Source organism: Ambystoma mexicanum, chromosome 14 (genome assembly GCF_040938575.1).
Source record: "Ambystoma mexicanum isolate Mex_15411 chromosome 14, UKY_AmexF1_1, whole genome shotgun sequence".
Taxonomy (NCBI): Eukaryota; Metazoa; Chordata; class Amphibia; order Caudata; family Ambystomatidae; genus Ambystoma; species Ambystoma mexicanum.
This window is the reverse complement of record NC_090940.1, coordinates 598,644,543-598,663,615: the sequence shown is the minus strand read 5'-3', so window position 1 is coordinate 598,663,615 and position 19,073 is coordinate 598,644,543. Positions and strand designations below refer to the sequence as shown.

The window sequence follows — 19,073 nt, the reverse complement described above, 5'->3', positions numbered from 1 at the left end:
TGACTATAATCCCGTCCCTCCACTTGCTTTGCATCCTCCCAATCTCCTCAATAACTTCAAAAAGATTTGAGAGGATAGGGGCCGACCATTCGCCATGACCCCCAAATACCTCTGAGGGTATCCCGTCTGGGCCCGCCGCTTTTCCAGATGTAAGTTGTTTAATGGCCCTCGTAATTTCCACCTTAGTGTAGTTCATTTTTTTATTGGAACAATCATACTTTAGCACTGGGTCTCCACCCCCTTCTATGTGGAAGATGTTTTTAAAATGTGTCACCCATCTCTCTTCTCCTATAGGTCCTCCCTATTCGTTCTCTGGTTTTCCCGATCCATTGGATGCAAGTTTCCAGAACAACCGATGGTTATTATTGTTTATTGCCTGGGCGAGTATATCCCATTATTTTGTGATGGCAGTTTTTTCTTTTTGTTTTAAAAGGTGACCAGAAACAGGGTCCATCCTTGAAATCTGACCTCAGTAAAGGGGTAACCTGGGTACCCATCTGTGGTTGGACGGTCTGGAGTTTCCTCCCAAAGTGGGGAGTGTATTCAGTATTTATTTTACTTTATTTACGATATTCTTTGACCCTTACAGGTTTTGAATGAGTTGGTGGTTTTGGTGTGTATTATCATCATTAGTTTTTGGGAGTTTTTCTCCCATGTCCAAGTTTCCCTTTAGTTGTACAGGTTTGTGTATTTGGGCTATAAAAAAATTCTTTTTTAATATTTTTTTCTTTTTAGTAATTTTGGTAAGTATCAGCAGTTAATTAGCATTTATTGTAAAATTATTTTTTCAAACATTTTTTTTTTGCTTATGAGTCTTTCTTCTATGTCTGACTTTCCATGGAGTCTTGCTTAACCCCCTTTCTTTGTTTTGGTACTATTTAGGTAAGTGTTTATAATTCTTTGGAGCGTTATTGGTATTCTGCTGTAAACTAGCATTAGGTAGGTTTTATTTGATGGTCTTTTTAACACGTGAATGTATGAAGGGCTATGTCATACGCCTTTCGCACTCGACTTTGGCTTTTCCCTAAGTGATTGCAATTTTCACATGGTTTGTAGAAGAATACTCTAGCAAAATTTTTTTGACATGAATTCATTGTCCGAGTGCATGTTAAAGATCATGCAATCGGTTGTAGGTCAAAGGATCGAAAAAAAAAGGGTCGACAGGACAAACGATCGACACCAAAGGGTCGACAGGACAAAGGATCGAATTTTGTTTTTTAGTTACTTTTAGTATCCGAGGGTCATGTGATCACATCATGTGACCGCAAGAGCCCGGAACTAGCATAAATAGAGTTAGGCAATGCACCCGCGGTTCGGAATCAATGCATTTGAATGGGAGAGGAGCCGTTTCATATAACGTGAAGAGGTGCTTCTCGTAAGGTAAGACTTAGTTTTCAGAACGTATTTGGGCAATTTTTTTACATTTGAACGGCGTTTTAAGTTACAAGGTCCAGTATGTGTTTGTTTATTTCAACAGCTCCATAGCACGATTCCACTAAAGGCAGGATGCCTCATGTTAGATGCGGATTTCTTCGTTTTTAATTTTTTTGAAGTCCATGTACTGGGATAGGTTGGCAGGAAAACATTTCAGGTAAATATATCACTGTGGAATTCGGGGTTGCATTCACATAAAGGGTTTTTCCTGAGGATGGGTGATGTTAATGAATAGTTTTCAGTAGAGGTGGGAGCATAAGGTTTACCTTGATTTTGGGGATTCACAGATTGGCTGGTGACTTGACTTAGGTGCACTTGAATTTAGTTTTACTTCAGCAATTAAGTTGTTTTAGTTGAGTTTGTTCAGTTTGGTTTTATATACATGTTTTGGCATTTTAGAGTTATTCAACCATTCCATTTTGCTGATGACTGCAGGAGTTTCCGCAGGGATCTTGGCTTCTGTGCATGTATTGCACAGACGTGCATTAAACATTTTGGCAATATTCCCAATTTAAGGTACATAAAAAGGTTTTTTTGCTTTTGTAAAATGCACTTTGAGGTTTATTTTTGGAGTCTCACCAGTTGCATAACTGTGATTTAGCAACCACTTGACATGAGCATGCATAATATTTTTGGATTTGTGTGTATATATGGCATGTAATGAACAGCTCTTGTAGAATTTGTTTAGGCAGTGTAAATTTTGAGTGAACTATGAGGTGATTGATAATCTTGTATATATATGTATATGCAGATCTTCTGCTCCTGAAGAAGGGGTTTTCCCTGAAACGCGTAGAGCTTGAAGCTGTATTTCAACTTTGGGAGTAACTCTTTTCATCTGTTTTCAGTTGTTTCTCATGTTGGCCATATGTGAAGCCATATGATATCTGTTTTTTTACTCAAGCGAATATATGCTGTTATTTACATTCTAATGTAACATTTTTGTATATAAAAGTTGAAATGTTATGAAAATTGACTGCTTTATTTCAGCATGTAAGGTGTGCAGGGGACGGGAGTGTCTTCAAGTTTAGACACATTTTGGTTCTCAGTAAAGGGGTGACCTTTAAGCAGTTTGACAGCTTAGAGGATATGGGGGTGCTAAGGAGAGGGAAAAGGGAGACTGCGAGTTTGACTTTTGCAGGCTGGCCGAGACAGGTTGGGATCCACATGAGGATCCATTAAGAAATCCACATGATCCCATAGAAACATTGGAGGAGCTTGGGAGTCCCACATTGTCCTAGCCCTACAAACTCACATGGTGCCATGCCTTGCACACTCTAGTCATTTGACTACTGGGTGTACTGCATAATGAATGGGGCTCATAGCCCACTGATTCTGAACTGGGCAGCATTGCAGTTGGCACAGAATGGTCTAGAACAAGGTTATCCAACTCCTGGCGTTGAGGGCCGGATCCATGCCGGTTTTTCACGTTACCCCTCATTAATATTCATGAGATTCATTTGCATACAAGGATGCTAAATGAATGCTCATATTTCCTCATGAATAGTAATGAGGCATATCCTGAAAACCCATCAGGATTCCGGGCCTTCGAGGACCGGAGTTGGACAACCCTAGTCTAGGAGGAACCCAGTTGTAGGATGTGTGGCTTGATGCATTTACCATCCTTTGTATGAAAAGGAACATTTTTAAATTACTAATGAGCATCCCCTGGGGAGACTTATACATTGACTTAGGACAGTACATCTGCTAGAAGAGACTCAGCCTTCTCTACTGATATATCCCTGATCAATTCATAGTGGGATGAAGGTGGCGGTCCTATGGTCGGTCTAGCGATGGCAGACACCATGGCGTCAAGGACAGGTACCTGTTTCAGGATCAGGTCAAACATGAGGATGAAGCAGTTCAGGTTCATCTCTTCGTCGTCGCAGTCAAAATCGATGGTTCTGCCGGCGGCGTGGCCGATGTTCTTGAACGGACTGCGGAAGGGGCTCCGCATGGGACTGCGGAAGGGGCTCTGGAAGGGGCTTGGAAACGGACTCAGCATGCCATGCTGGGCTCTGCGCCCCGGGTCCGAAGCAATGCTCCCCTGCAAAAAACAAAAGCAAAAGCAATGACCACGCCCGCTCACACATCCGATATAACTATTTGCACCCGCTACACATCGATGTGCGCCCAGGGTCAAGGCATACCTCAACAGACAGGATTAAGAGGAAATAAGGTAAGTTGTTACAAGTAGTGATCATTAGAAAACAATTGATGGGACAATCCTGAGCTAAAACAAGGGGGAAGAGTAATGTCCACCTTCTACAGGTCCAACCAACTCAAGAGCAGCCTTGTTGTTAGTGTAATCCAGTGATGCAGATTAAACGGACGCAAAGGAACGATGAGTTGTAAATGGCGATGAACTATGGAGCGGCCGTGAGTGGAGTTGGCAATGGAGAGGGGGTTACATTTGAACCCTTGCACTGCTGATGGGACTGGCCAAAGGACACCAAAAGAGGGCCATTGTCCCCTGTGGGAGCCTCCGCGCAGCCCAGCTTTTTCTTTTCCTGAGCGAGGGGCCTACTCTAGATTAGAGCCATCCTTCTGTCATCCCAGAAAGGTCTCGGGAGGATAACTCAGGGGCAACGTGCTCGCCTTGGAAGCAAGACGATACGGAGCAACACAGGTTCGATCCCCGGGACCACGCTTAGAAACCTCTGGGTACTAAGTGCGTTATAAATAACCAATCATATCATACCAAGTGGATGTGGTCTGCGCCAAACCATTTCAAACAAATTTTCGTGACACAGGAAAGTGAACAATGCACTTCTCATATTTCTGGTTGTACGTGGTGCTCTCTCTCCCTCTCACACACACCACACTTTGGCCCTCATTACGACCCAGGCGGTAAGTTACCGCCTGGGTCGTACCCTTACCACCATGGTGTAAACTATATTTACACCATGGTGGATGGCGGATTTACCGCCCCATTCCAAGGTGAGTGGGGCGGTAAATCCCCATTTCCCATTTATCCTTCCCCACTCCCATTTTTGCCCCATAGGGCATAATGGGAGTGGGGAAGGCGCTAATTACGCCACCGTAAATCACGGTGGCGTAATTAGCACCATGGTCCCTTAGCGCCATGGATTTTAACGCCTGCAAAAAGCAGGCGTTAAACTCACCATGGCACAAAGGGACCTCGGAATCAGGCGTTAAGGGTCGGCGCTGTGTACGGCGCCGTTAACCCCTTAACGCCTGACTCGTAATGAGGCCCTTTGTCTCTCTCTGTCTCATTGTATTCTTCTACGTTTGCCAGAGCCACCCCAGCAGTTGCTGACATCTCTGTGACATAAGGTAAAAAGTAGATATCGTGAAGGGGGCTTTGTGTTTTAGCAACAACAACTATAAAAAAAAGTACATTATTAAACTTTATTAACATTTTAAGCTGGCTCTTTTTTTAATTTTACGATTTATTTTGCAGTCATAATAAGAACGTCTTAATGATTAAAGGGCATTATCAATTCTAGAATTCTGTCTCGGCAGGATAGCTCAGGGGCAACGCGCTCGCCTTGGAAACAAGATGGCGCAGAGCAACAGAGGTTCGATCCTTGGGTCCGCGTTTAGAAACCTCTGGGTATTAAGCGCGTTATAAATAACGGATCAAATCAATAACCATATGTATTATCTTCTGATGATATGTTATCATTATATGATGGTCAGCCTGGAACATTACAACTGAACTCTTTTGAAATCTATCTGTGAGAAATGGGGAAGATGGCAAATACCACCAGTGAGGTTACCTGCCTGTTTAGCATAAAATAAAAATGCATTTTGGGAACATAAGAACGGCTATGAGACTTTTTAATTGACAAATGTGTCCATCTTTGATATAAAAAAAACACACATGATATGTGCATGATAGACGCAGGACCACTGAATGCACAATGCGCACTGGGCTTTGTGTTCATTTCATTTTCATTTTTCACAGCTCTCACCCTAACTTAGAAAAGGTTTGTAACATTGAAGTAAATGAGATTTTGATTCAGGTTTGAGGTTCAATATCTGTGACATTAGTCTCTCTATTGGGGTTCAAGGGACTTCTGAAGACAGTGTTCCCTTTCCCCCTGAGGAGGCGGCTCGGGATAAGGATCGCTGTGCACATGCTAAGTTCCCAATGCACAAAGCATCACTAAACCATTGAATATAGAGTTCCTAACCAGTAAAGGCCTTCTCCCAGCGTGGGGTTTTGGCTTTCATTCCTGAACACTGTATATGTTGCTTATTACACTTCTGACCCAAAACACGCATGCTGCTTTTCACAATTCCTATGTAAAGTTTCTTATGGTTTTCTCTGTGTGTCTGAATCAGGAGGGCCAATGAGGCTTCAAGAAGGCCTGGCTTTCCTTTGCAAATCAGGCTTTTGGGCAGAAACACACTTGTACTCCACACAATTGGGTGCTTATCCCTTACAGCAATTTCTAATTGATTTTCCTAAAAGGATCCTATCAGAATCCTTTAAGATCTTACATGTATGTTAAGTCAAACCTATAAGATTCAGTACATATTTGCATGTCATATAAATTCTTATTATTTTTCACAAAATCCCACTCATTTCTCACAAGTTCTTATAAGCTATTTATAACAACCCTATCAGGCATTTTTGTATCGACAGTAGCACACAGAAAAGCTAGGAATTAAGGTACAATTTAAATGAACATTATTTTGATATGTGCCTCTTACTACCAGTGAGGGGGCAATTAGTGTAATGATGTTAATGAAAACAAACACAGTCGAAAACACCTTACAGTTTAGCAGAAGCTCAAAACCGAATTGTCCCGGAGCTATGTTGAAAAGGCTTGCATTTATAGAGATAATTTGTATTTATTTATTTATTTATTTTTACATTTGTATAGCGCCCCCAACCCAGAGGTATCTAGGCACTGTAATTGACATTGAAAGAGACTTGAGGTTATGTGGTTACATAGTTACAGACGTGTTCTTGGTAACAATAGGTACTGAAGTTACACATATGCATAGCGAGTTACCTTACAATCTTAGCATTAAGCAGACATGTTAATTTAGACATTGATGAGGGGCAGAATGCTGAAGGGCTGTCATTTTAAAGGTTCTTGTGTGAAGAGCCACGTTTTCAGATGTTTGTGAAATGTCCACTGTGATGATATTGTGTGCTTTTTCTTGGGTCATTGAAGATAAATGCATGGGGGGGTCTATGATACAAACAAATAGACCTTCTGTGTGTCCCTGTGTTCTGGGGCGGGTGTCCTCTGGTGGGATGCCTGTATGGCGTGTGTGTGATCAGTACCATGTTTCTTGCTAGCCATCATTTAAGGGCAGCTTGTAGTAATAATCATAACCCGTGTTACTACGTGTGACCTTTGTGGGCTGCTCTGTAACCGCTGTGATATGATCAGTCAGACCACCCCTCTCTGAAAAGTTCCCTTCACTTGGCTCAAGGAAGGGGTAGGTTTGGTGATTGTGTGGCGGCCGTCACTAGGATACCCACAGATAATCGCACATCCCTGACATCAAGCAGCGAGGGAGGGAAGGAAGGAAGGAAGGAAGGAAGGAAGGAAGGAAGGAAGGAAGGAAGGAAGGAAGGAAGGAAGGAAGGAAGGAAGGAAGGAAGGAAGGAAGGAAGGAAGGAAGGAAGGAAGGAAGGAAGGAAGGAAGGAAGGAAGGAAGGAAGGAAGGAAGGAAGGAAGGAAGGAAGGAAGGAAGGAAGGAAGGAAGGAAGGAAGGAAGGAAGGAAGGAAGGAAGGAAGGAAGGAAGGAAGGAAGGAAGGAAGGAAGGAAGGAAGGAAGGAAGGAAGGAAGGAAGGAAGGGGGGGGGGAGACAGGGCCTGCAATTAGTCGTGTGGCAGGTGTTGGATAGCCTCTTGCAGGGCAAGTCTATGGCAGGAAGGCCCACCATTAGAGCACTGCCTGGTATTGAGTCTTGATAACACCCGTGCCTTCAGAGCAGAGTGCATTTGGGACTTGTTTGGGGAGAATGTCCACAGTCAGGAGAGCTGCCGCATAGCTTTGAAAGGACACGCTGATAGTCGAAGATGAGCAAAGCACAAACTCGCTCTTGCCGCTGTTTCAACATCCATCTCCAGACCTTTCGGAGACAGTCCATAAGGGGCCCCATACCTGGTTCCATAGCGGCCTGAAGGGGTAGCTGGGTGTCACTGCTCTACACACAAAGCCCATGTCCTTGGTCTGGTCCCACTGAGACTCCATAGAGATCTCCAGCAACCTATCCGCCACAATGAAGCCTTGGGTCGGTGGGGGTGGGGATAGCGTATCTTCTAATTTCACAAGTTGGGCTCGATTTTACAGGAACGCGGAGAACCAGCTATCGCTTTGTGGTCCCTATGTCTACCGGTCACAGAGACAATCTGCGATCCACCGTATTAAATGCACTGCTCAATTGGGACCACACAGCCATGGCCCTACTCATTCGAGGGGTGCAGTAACCGAGTCAGCTTTTGGTGCCGGGGGGCAGCTAATAGGATGCCGGCGGGAGGCTGTGGGTGCATTGGGCACCAGGGGGGCCAGCCGCCCCCTCTGCTGCCTCCCTGACTCTGCCACTGGTGCGATGGCAGCTTTGGAAGCTACAGATAGATGTGAGATTGATTGTTATTAAACCTTTGAAATCCCTCGGGAAGCACTAACATCAACTGAGCTGCCTTGCTACGCAACACAGTCTCGACTGCAAAGGTAACAACAGCACTCGGGCAAAGCTTGTGGAGGTCTGTGGGGTCAGGAAACCTTTTCTGCAGGAGCAGAAGCAGTGCGGCTATTTTTAGACTGTCCAGAAATACCCTTTCGACAGAGAGATCTTCATCGCATGTAAAAGAAAGCCGTTAACCTTTGCACTCTGATTTCATTGGTTGAGCAGGACTGAGGCAGGCTGGGAGTCTGAATTCTTTCTGTCCAGCAATAGACCTTATGTCGTGCTGTGGATTTTTCTTTAAGAAGTGCACAAATTTGAGGCCCTTTTCTGCAGCGCGTGGGGATAGTGTGGAGGTGGGAGTGTGTAGGGCGAGTGGGCATTGTCTGTGGGGGCTGCTTACCCTGTCGATTAGGGCCTTCATAAAGAAGGCATGAGCGTGCACTACGTCATTTCCGGATGGCCGTATAAACTAAGATGTTTTGTCGCCATGTTCGTCCTCTGGCTAAAAACATGCTGTACCCTGAAAGCTTCTAGTAAAGATTGTGCTCTAGGATGTAATTCTACACCACCGGTGTCAAACATGATCTGATGTCTATTTTTTTGATGTCACTGAGTGGGTCAAAGGTCATATGATGTGATTTATTCGACACTACCTCCGGATTTCTTCGTAATTACCCACTGCAGTGACTCTTGGGTGACTTTTTTTCTTGCCCATCATTTCATTGATGCTGTTCTGTATAGCCCAGTCAGCCGGAAATACCGCTCTAAACGAGACTTTGAATTTTATATGAATGTTTATGGCTTTTATGACCTTGGTCGAAATAAAGTTTTAACAAACAAACGAAATGAGATTACTTGGGACTGTCGTCTACATTGGAAGTGATAATCCAACCAAACCTAATCATAAGAAGGCCTGATGAACAATAAGGAAAATTAGGCACGGTCCCAATGTGTATTGCATATTGCAAGGATCAAGTGCAAGACCCTCTGCATCGTCCACAAGGCTTTGTGGGGCCTGGGACCGCTCTACCTCCCTCTTCCAAAAATCTTCCTTCTCAAGCTCTCTGCTCATCCACCTCCAACTCTCTGAGGGTCAGGCGCTTCTCCAAGCAGAGAGTTGGGGGTAGATCTCTTTCTTCGGCTCGGGCCTCCCTCTGGTACAGCCTCCCTGACTCTCTCAAACTTGAGCAGAACCACCTCTGGTCCCAGAAGCAACTGTGGATCTTCCTTTTCACTCCCGCTCTTCTTCTCCCCTGCTGATGAATCTGACTGCTCCGCGCGCTGGTCACCCTCTGAACTCGGGCCCAGGCTCCTGCATGTCCAGTTGCCCTTGCAGTGCATCTGGGCTTCCCCAGCACTTAGGGTCTGTATCTGCAACCCTACAGTCCTGCTCTCTGCACTTATAGCCACCCGCTCTCTGCACTTATAGCCACCCGCTGGCTGCACTTTGTCCTTCCCCTCCCCCCTGGCACTTCTCCCCTTCCCTTTTCCCTGCTCTTTGCACGATCTGAATGACACAAGGCCTAGTAGGATTGTTATTTTGTCCTCCCTTTGTTTCCCCCCCTTGTCTTGTCACGCCTAGAAACACTTGTATACAGACGCGTTATAAATGCCACATCATATGTATGACTGCATGTGTGTGCGTGCACGCATGTGTGTGTGTTTCCTTAATACATCTGTTTTGTGCCTTAATTTGCTGGTACCCAGAAAATGTACATATCAGATTTTCAACACTCAGTGTGCCTCTTTAAAAAGATAAATGGGGCCCTGTATGAGCGTTAACAACGCGTACCCTCTGAGCTGTGAGATTCCCCGCCAGCTCACTGACCCGTGTCTTCCGCTGATTCGCAAGTTCTTTGACCGAATTCACACCGTCTGCAAACATGCCGATAAGCAGCTCCAGCGGCACCACAATGTCCAATTCTGATAACACCTGTGATTGAAGAGAGACGCTCACATTATTAAAATAGAACAGCGATTACAAGGAACTGCATTGTGCTAGGAATCAGTGAACAAACGACCACCATAAGCGAAACAGGACTTTAGTGAATTGAGAAAGATTCAAAGATGGCTGCCAATTTAAGGAAAGGAATGCAAGACATGGGGCCTCATTAGGAGTTGTCAGATGCGGTGTTAACGCGCCAGTAATTCTGTTTACTGTGCAACGGCCAACTCCGAGTTTGAGGGTTGCGTGGCCGGAATTACCACCAGCTCCGAGCTGGAGGTAATTCCAGCACTCCACCACCAAAAACGGACGGTATTACTCACCTATCAGACTCCACAGAATGGAGAGTAACTACCCTTACCAGCACTTGTAATATGCCGGTAATTCCATAATCTGCCGGTAATTCCAGCAGACCAAGTGCCGGTAACAGTAATTCCGCTTGGTGATATCCCACCGGATTTACCAGCAAGATATCACTAAACATGTAAAAAGGCCTGTGATGTTTAAAATGAGCAGCTGAAACAGCTGTGTTAGGTTTCTTACAAAAGAGGATGCGTAGAGGGCATTTGTTTGCTCTTCAGAATTATTTAAGCGGTAAATAAAGAAACAGGTCATATCAGGAATTATCAGGGGACGTGTCCAACGATGGAACCCTCATGGGAATCGCACCCATCGGCCTCCAACGCTCGCTTGATTCTTTGGGCGAATACGAGATATGCCTTTGTCAACCATCAGAAAACCAAAATCAGGCATTTTTTGGGGGGGAAGTGAATAGGGAAGCATCTTGCCACATTTGTAAAGGACACTTAGAAGTGTTTATCTGCGTGGACATACCTAGGAATTAGGTTGTATTCGAAAGTTGCTAGGAAGCAATAAGCTATGCCACATTTTTTAAGTGTTTTTCGGATGTTTTTAGGTCCAGAAAAAGCCAAATAAAACACCCAAAAAACAAGAGCCAGGAAGACCAATGATCCCAATAGAGTCCAATCTGTTTAAAATATGACTTCCAATGGTGAGGCCGTAGATGTATTCTTAAGCTTGGTGATGGTCTTGTTATGTTCGTTGCATATTTGGGAAACCCCCATTACTGCGCAGCCAAACACTGCGCAGCCAAACACTGCACAGCCGAAAATGTTGCATTTCTTATGCCGCATATATTTGTTGGGGGGTGGAATAGGGTGATAATAAATGTGTGTGATTACAGGGGGCTCCGGGGAGTCTCCCCCTTATATATATGCTCCAAAATGGGTTCAAAGAATAACAAGTTAAATTGTTCGGCTGCGCGTTACTTGAGTCATAGTAATCGCGGAGATCCGCGTATCTCCTTAGTCGCTCCCTCCACTGTAGGTAATAAATGTGGGAGTTGAGCAAATCTAGTAGCCACTTTCTCCACCTTTTCTTCTTTTTCTCAGACTTCCACATGAGAAAGCCGGAGTAGTTTACAAGCCTTCTTACCTATATATGTACTTCCATTCATTTGTGATGGATACCATTTTCTCCCAAAAGTCCAGCATAGAAGAATTTTGGATTTCCGGCAGAATCAAATGACTTCCAAAGTTTTAGGATTGGAATTATATGGCGACCTTTCACAAAATGTTAACTGAAGAACTGGTCATATGTTATCAATCCACCCAATAAAGCCTTCCAATTAATGGTGACTTCCTCTGGCTTCGAAAATAAATATAGAGGGCTGTGAACAGCTAAATTATCTGACGCGGTCGATGTAAAGATGGCCTCATGAATCGATACATGGCGTCAGAGTTCAGCTGCCTATCTGTTGTATTAGGTCAGGTGAGCGAAGGGTGCGATTATTGAGGAGACACTTGGCCTGAACCAGGGAACCCGTCCCAGTTCATAAATCTGACGTAAGGCTTCAAATGAGTCGCCTCATTGGCTCTTTTCACCTACTTAGCCTTCTGCGGCAAGATATGGCCCTTCGAACATAAAAACATATTAGTATCTGTCAGGTCCAGTCTTATTTGCCTTCGTGGGAGAGGCTGTGCCCTTAGAACCGCTTGAATGTAGCATCAGAGACAGTGAAGAAAGACTGCAACAGCTTGAAAGCAGATTGGAGCAAAATAATAAAAGATACTAGACGCTTCCAATCATTCGGAAATCTTCAGAATGAGAGGACGACTGAAGAACAGTTTTAATGTTCACCCAACACCTCAATCCTCCTAATAGAATTGCTCTTGTTCCTGGTTTCTAGTTGTCTGGATATTTTTGCCTCTTTGCTAAAAGGTGACATTAAGAGACTGGAGACTGACTAGATGTATCACTCCTGTTGTACTTGGTTCTAACTCTATGTGTAGCCAGGGCCTTCACTTGGTCCCCTTCAGTGTCTTGCTCTCTGATAGGAGAGAGGAAGTCTCTGAATTCTCTGATAACACCAGTAAGTTCTGAAGCCCCCTTAGTCCTGCAAGAACTGCTTCTCCGCATCCATAGACCACTGGTCCTTCAACTTCTTCTTTGAACAAGGAATGAAAAGCCTAACCGAAAGTAGCTAAACTTTGACAATGCCGAACTCATTCTAAGCACCACTTACACTATGATATGACCTCATTATATTGCTAGGTTTTTCTATTAGTCTTTGAAATGGGAGCCACTTGTGGACTTCAGAAAAGAGGCTGGGAAAAAAAAGAGGTCTGAAAATCAACAATATTCTTATCTAATTCCAGGCCCCTTGCCAGCCAGACACTGCCCAAGGTCCTGAATAATGCTGCGGAACACTACTCTTGCCTCTCATCCCTCTGAACCTTATAGGACCAGGGTTGCTTCTGAAATCCCAGAGCTGAAGTAAGCAAACAGTCTAGCATGCAGGTGAGTGCGGCTGCGCGGCGGGGGTTTTGCCAGCGCTCCAGCTTACTGTTTACACAGCTGTTGGGGGTCAGTGTCAAAGACGTGGACGAGCATGCAGGCACCCCCGCTGCACTCCAGAGGATGTCTGATGGATTACGATGCTGGATCTTCCAGCTGCTACTGTTATTTGGCTCAACACCTCAGGAGAGGCAGGTGTGAGGGCTGCCTATGATGATGGTCTGGATGAAAGACAGTTTTAGAATGTCTGCCTGCACTCATGCAGCGCCCACACTCTGCTCGTGAGATCATCATCTACTGCGGCCTCCTAAGACTCCATCTTGGTATGGGGAAGGATTCACTTCCCATATACCATATATACATATTAAGGAATTTCCTCAGCAAGAATACATTATAATCACTCCAGAAACACCAAAAAAGTTTTCTTTACCAAAATGTTAAGCAGTCCCACTAGGAAACCCCTCATGGGCTGAACCCTAATTACATCTCATCAATACTCCTGGCTGCTATCCACCAATTCCAAAGCCAGGGTTGCTCTACCAATATCTTTAGGACCACTGCATACCTATTCAAGTACCTTGCATAGTATCTTGCCCAATATCTTGCACAGTATTCTGCACATAATCCTGCACAGTATCTTGCACAGTACCTTGCACAAAATGTTGCAGTATCTTGCACACAATCTTGCACATTATCTTGCACAGTATCCTGCACAATATCTTGCACAAGATATTGCATTGTCGCTTGCACAGTATCTTGACCAGGCTCTTGCACAGTACCTTGCACAGTATCTTGCACAGTACCTTGCAAAGTATTTTGCACAGTCTCTTGCACACAATCATGCACAGTATCCGGCACAGACTCTTGCATTGTCTCTTGCACAGTACCTTGCACAGAATCTTGCACAGTCACTTCCACAAAATCTTGCACGGTATCCTGCACAGAATCTTGCATTGTCTCTTGAACAGTATCTTGCACAGACTATTGCACAGCATCTTGCATAAAGTTATGTTTTCAAACTAAACATTTGGTTATAAATGTAGGACGAGACAAAAATGCCCAAAACTTCTGAAAGGGGAAAAGCATTGCAAAAGTATATCTTCGGCTGTCCGATGGGGAAAGTGGGGTGCTGAAGGCAGTTCACCTAGATGTACTTACATGGAGCCATAGTAAAGCCTGCTCCTGCACGGAGGAGGGGTACCCCGTGAAGCGACAGCTGATGAAGCTAAACATCTCCTCCATGGTGAACGGAAGCGGGCACAGCTCGATATCAAACATTTTGCTGCAAAGCACAGAAAATACGCACATAAACATTGGGCCTGCCAAACGTACCAAGACGCGTCTAGTCAACGAGACTCCAGCACGCAGAATCAATACAGCATGTGACAAAGTATTAGCATAATTGATCTAAAAACATTTGACCTAAGACACTTGATCGAATTCTTTGGACCTTTTTTTGGGTCAAATTTAATTAAATATATATATGGGGGTGGGTAAGGGTATAGATTACGTTGAGAGGAAGTGAGGTGGGGAGTTGCAGAGGTTCTCCTCCCGCATTTTAGACCAAAATAAAGGTCAAATAAATTTGATCAAATGTGATTAGGTCAAATGTTTTAGGTCAAATAGACCCAAACCATTAAACATAGTATACTAATAAAAACATAATACCATTAGCATTTAAGGGAGTTTATCTCCTTACAATACTTAATATATATGGGATAAAGTACCCTCTTCGGTATGTTCTGAGGATATCACTGGGTTGCAAGGATATTTGCGGCCAAATAGTGGCGACGGGTAGAAGGTTGAGTTCCATTCCCAGGCCGTGGAACTCCAAGGTGGCTTGCTATATCCTTTTTAAGTAGGTGGGAGACAGAATCTGCATTCTGGTTTAAAATTAAGAATCAAGTTTCCTCCGGCAGGCCGACTGTCTATCAACAGGAGACATTGTGCAATACACAGAGCAGAATTGCATAAAGCTTGCTACTGGAGCCGGTCCAGAGCCTATTTGATCATAGTTGCATGCTCATGTCTTTGAAATGCCTCGCCTAATCCGCCTGCAGTTTTTGGGCCTTTGCATCATTGTATTGGAGCTATGGTGGGGGCGTGATGCAAAGGGGCGCAGTAGTACAAATGGTTTTGTAGTATGCCCCACAAAGTGTCCGGCATTACCCGGGAGTGACGAAATTCAATTTCTGAGGGGTATCTTTTCTTCGAGTTACATTGAGAATTTGTTTATTAAGAGGGGAGTTTTTGTAAACAGTCTTGCAATGTGTCTTGCATTTGCTCGAGGTAGATGTGTTCCCTAAAATACCTAGACGGACACAGGCGAGTGACCTTTGCTGTAGACCCATTTTACTCTTGGAAGACCTTCGGAAAGGTACTCATCGAGGACTGAGAAGTTGCTTCCTTGATTTGTGAGTTTTGGTTTCGCCAGTGGCAGCTGCTTGTATAGGGCAGGGGGGCGCCACCACCCCCCCACATACCAGCCAGGGCCCCCACCCACAGAGTGTGCAGAGAACATTGTGCACAAGGTTCTCTCTCTGTTTTGCAGCGCAGCGCGGGGTGCCGGCAAATCGATGTTGCAGAGCGGCAGATTAATTATAAATAAACAATGAATCTACCGCTCTGCAATGTTCAGTCTTCAATGTAGGTGGCTGAGCCTGCCACCCTAACACAGGGGCGCGTCCCGTTTTACAGAGCTTTTCCCTTTTGTAAAGTGCGTGGCGCTCGTAGCTCCACGCACTCTACGTAAACATTCACAATGCAGGAGGCTGGCGGGGCACTAGAGGGGTGGCCCTGCCAGTATTATTCTGTGCACAAGCAGCGCACCAGGAAGATCTGAACTTACTGTGAGGCGTATGCTACTGGCTAGCAAGTTATACTGAACAATGTCATTGGCTGTTTATCAGCCAATGATATTCAGTATTGTGGGTGAGGTCGGATGATGGACACATGCGTGTGCCACTTTCTCTCACTTGAACGTATCGTTTATGTCCCAGTGTGGGTCCGAACAAGCGTGTTTCCCAGTAGTGGACCTTGTACAGTGTAGTTGTGCAGGTAAGAATGCCTCACTATTCATTCCTTTGGGATAATTTCTCTGATGTTTGGAAAGCGCGGCCGCAGAGGGCCGCGCACTGGGGAGACGAGGATGATCCTCGGTCTTGTCTCGAGCCGGGAGGTAATGCATCAGACCAGGCCTGGAACACTTGCCCTCTTACTGCACTACGCATTCTGAAACTGTCTGCAAGTTTGTTTTCCCATAATGGCAGTACTTATTTTGAGAGAACACACGTGCAGACATTTTCATAATGCATAGTGCTGAAGCAATTATGGGCTTGAGACTTACACAGGAGGGCCTGGCCGCTTCACTGTACCACTACCACACTCTCTTGAGTTCATCATCCAGCGATTAGCAACACGTGTTTCAGTTCCTTCCCATTTGTTAAAGAGTGTAACCTACATGTTTTTAACATTACAGTGTTTGGCCATCTTCATCTCGGCTCCCCAGACTGCAACTCATTTGCCATCCAAACCTCTCCCTTTGGATCCATCTGGCAGTCCCAGACTGGAATATAGGCCAGTTCTCCAGGGCTGTCCTGAAAGCCTTGCATGGGCCAGGCTGATGCACCGTGTAGCTGATAATGTTGGCAAATGCAATGGGCCCAATGTGCTTTCAAATAGGCCGCTTGCATCCTGTTCCTAGAAGGCACTCTGTGGTACCATTTAAGTGTGCAGAGAGAAATCATTAATTAGAATGTCAGAATGTGGCCTCTTTGATTTTTGGAGTCCAGGTTTTTTTTTACTTGTTCTGTCTTTTGGCTCGTCTGTGTCCTGGAGCATTCCTCTTTCATAGGACCTACAGACAGGCGCACACACATGTGTAGAAATACATGGTGTACCACCTGTTCTCAATACAAGCTGCTGTATAATACACAGTCACACTTGCACCCATAAGAATTAAGTTTAGTTTAGTTTAGTTTATTTATTTGTAACGCGCACCAAACCCTGGGGTAACTGGGTGCAAAGGCAAAGTAAAAGCGCCACCATTAATATCTAAAACCTAATGCTTTTTATGGTAAGTGTGTGTGGGTTTGTCAGTAAATTGCACATTTGGGAGCCATTTTTCCATAATGTTCATGGGGAGATCCACCCCTGAGGACCACCCTTCACGTGGGTCAGGCTTGCTCGCTTACAATTTCGTCCCGAAAAATTTTTCGGCCCACCACCTTTCAAAGTCACCAGCTGCCACTGGGTTCGTCCATATATGGCCGGTGGAGCGTCCTATCATCCCAGTATTATTTTGAGCAGCAGGAGGTTCACATTTTAACAATGACTGGTGAGAGAGAGGTTTGGTGCCTGCCGGATCCTAAATCGGAGGTCGCCTAAAGAGGTGAAGAGATCTTAACCATTTAATCGTGAGGATAACGCCACTACTGACCGGCTAAAGGTTCTGACCAAATACTCAAACCAAATCTAGGAGCGATCAGATTGCAAGGCAACCATCTAGAAAGAGCAGTTTTCTATGCACTCATCAACGCAGTTTCAGTACACAAGCCTTTTCTAAAATCCAGCCCCGTTGCCTGCGCAAGAATGACGAAGGTATAAATACTGACTCTGTTATTTCCTTTCACTCCCCTATACAGGACGGCAAGGGCACGGGTGCACATGGTCCACGAGCTAGAGCTGCGTACCTCTCTGTAAAAAAGCAAAGAACAGAAAGACCACAGCTGGCAGAACACGCCGTTCGGCATGGAGGTTTCCTAGGTCTAAGTGGTTTCAAAATTGCCCTAAAAACGATTTTGGCAATTCTAACTGGAAGAGTCTATAACCCCTATCCTCCAGTAAGCACGAATGGACGGTCAACAAGACGCCCGCGATTCATAGAAAAGCTGCTCATTGGCTACCTGTCAGAGAGCCGATCAACTTTAAACTACTCTCCATCACTCATTACTGCCTCTCCAACTCTGCACCGCCTTAAACATCTCCCTCGTCTAGACCAACTAGACCGATCTACAGCCACAGACTCACCACTCATCGTTTCAGACGCACTAGAGCTGGGGCTCTAGCTCCCCAGTCATTGCAGCATGTTTATGGAACAACCTACCTCCTCACCTATGATCTGAGCCCTCATACAATCTACTTTTACTTTACTTTACTTTGTTACATTTATATAGCGCGGCCATAGACCCTAAGGCTTGAGGGTGCTACAAGACACATACAACAAATAACGAAAATCATAAAAACACAGGTGTGAAAGCTAAAAAGAGGTAGCACTCAGATAAAACTATACATAAGTTAGTTAAAAAGGTAGGTCTTCAGTCTTTTCTTAAAGATTTTAAGTGACTCAATGCGTCTCATGTACAATGGTAGGGTGTTCCAGACCTTCGGTCCGCTGGAGAAGAAAGCTGAGTTGGCCACTCTGGTGGTTCGGCATTTCAGTTCGAATAAAAGGTACTGATTGTTAGACCTTAGTGTTCTAGTGTTGTTTCTCATGATGAGGAGCTGTTGCAGATATTCACGCATGTTACCAGATCTACATCTTTGTACTAGAGTCTTAGTCCTGAATAAGATTCTGGACTCTATGCCGTTGTGACGTGATCTCTTTAAGTTTCATAACAACTCTGATTGCCCCGTTTTGGCATTCTTACACTCTGTTACAATCAGACGTATTAAGTCCCATAAGGAGACTAGAACAATAGGCTATTTTTGAGCCTATTATCGCTCTGGCAATTGTCTCTGCATTATCTTGAGATATAAGGGGCCTTAAGTGTGCTAAAAGTTTGATATAGTAGGCACATGATGATACCAGGCTACTAACATGTTGTTTCATAGTCAGATGTTAGTCAAAGGTCACCCCCAATGTTTTCACCTTTTTTAGAGGCATGATAGATTCTTCTCCCATCTGAAAACCAACATATTGTGGGCTGAGTTTATTTAGAGTGTTTGGGGATCCTATCACGAGCAACTACGTTTTTGATTTGTTCAGGGCCAACTTGAAAACCATCTTGTTCCACTGACATCGGTCTCACAGAAAACATTTTGAAAATGCGCTACGCCACTGACACTGTACCAGACAATGAACTATGTAGCTAACTATGCCCCGACCTACCCACCTTCACCCCTCTTTCTACCTTATCCTCCATCCACTCCCCTCCCCCCCTCGCAAGCAGCACCTCGATGCCGCTGGGTTCTGTGAGCTCTTCAAATGTAAAAATAAATAAACCCCAAAGCAACATTGCGTTCTGGCCTCACCACTCC

The 19,073-nt window shown here is 44.8% G+C and overlaps 1 protein-coding gene across 9 annotated transcripts in view; it reads right to left on the bottom strand.

Annotated features, from left to right (window-relative positions):
- The window catches only part of UNC79 (unc-79 homolog, NALCN channel complex subunit), a 538,994-nt gene that overhangs the window by 391,529 nt on the left and 128,392 nt on the right, over positions 1-19,073 (bottom strand). For 8 of the 9 annotated variants that reach the window (XM_069637971.1, XM_069637972.1, XM_069637973.1 and 5 more), the window contains 3 exons: positions 13,974-14,097; positions 9,846-9,986; positions 3,257-3,478 (listed from right to left, as the gene is read on the bottom strand). In XM_069637971.1, coding sequence (XP_069494072.1) covers positions 3,257-3,478; positions 9,846-9,986; positions 13,974-14,097 — 487 coding nt within the window. The remainder of the gene's footprint in view (positions 1-3,256; positions 3,479-9,845; positions 9,987-13,973; positions 14,098-19,073) is intronic. The other variant, XM_069637970.1, reaches the window with a different exon arrangement.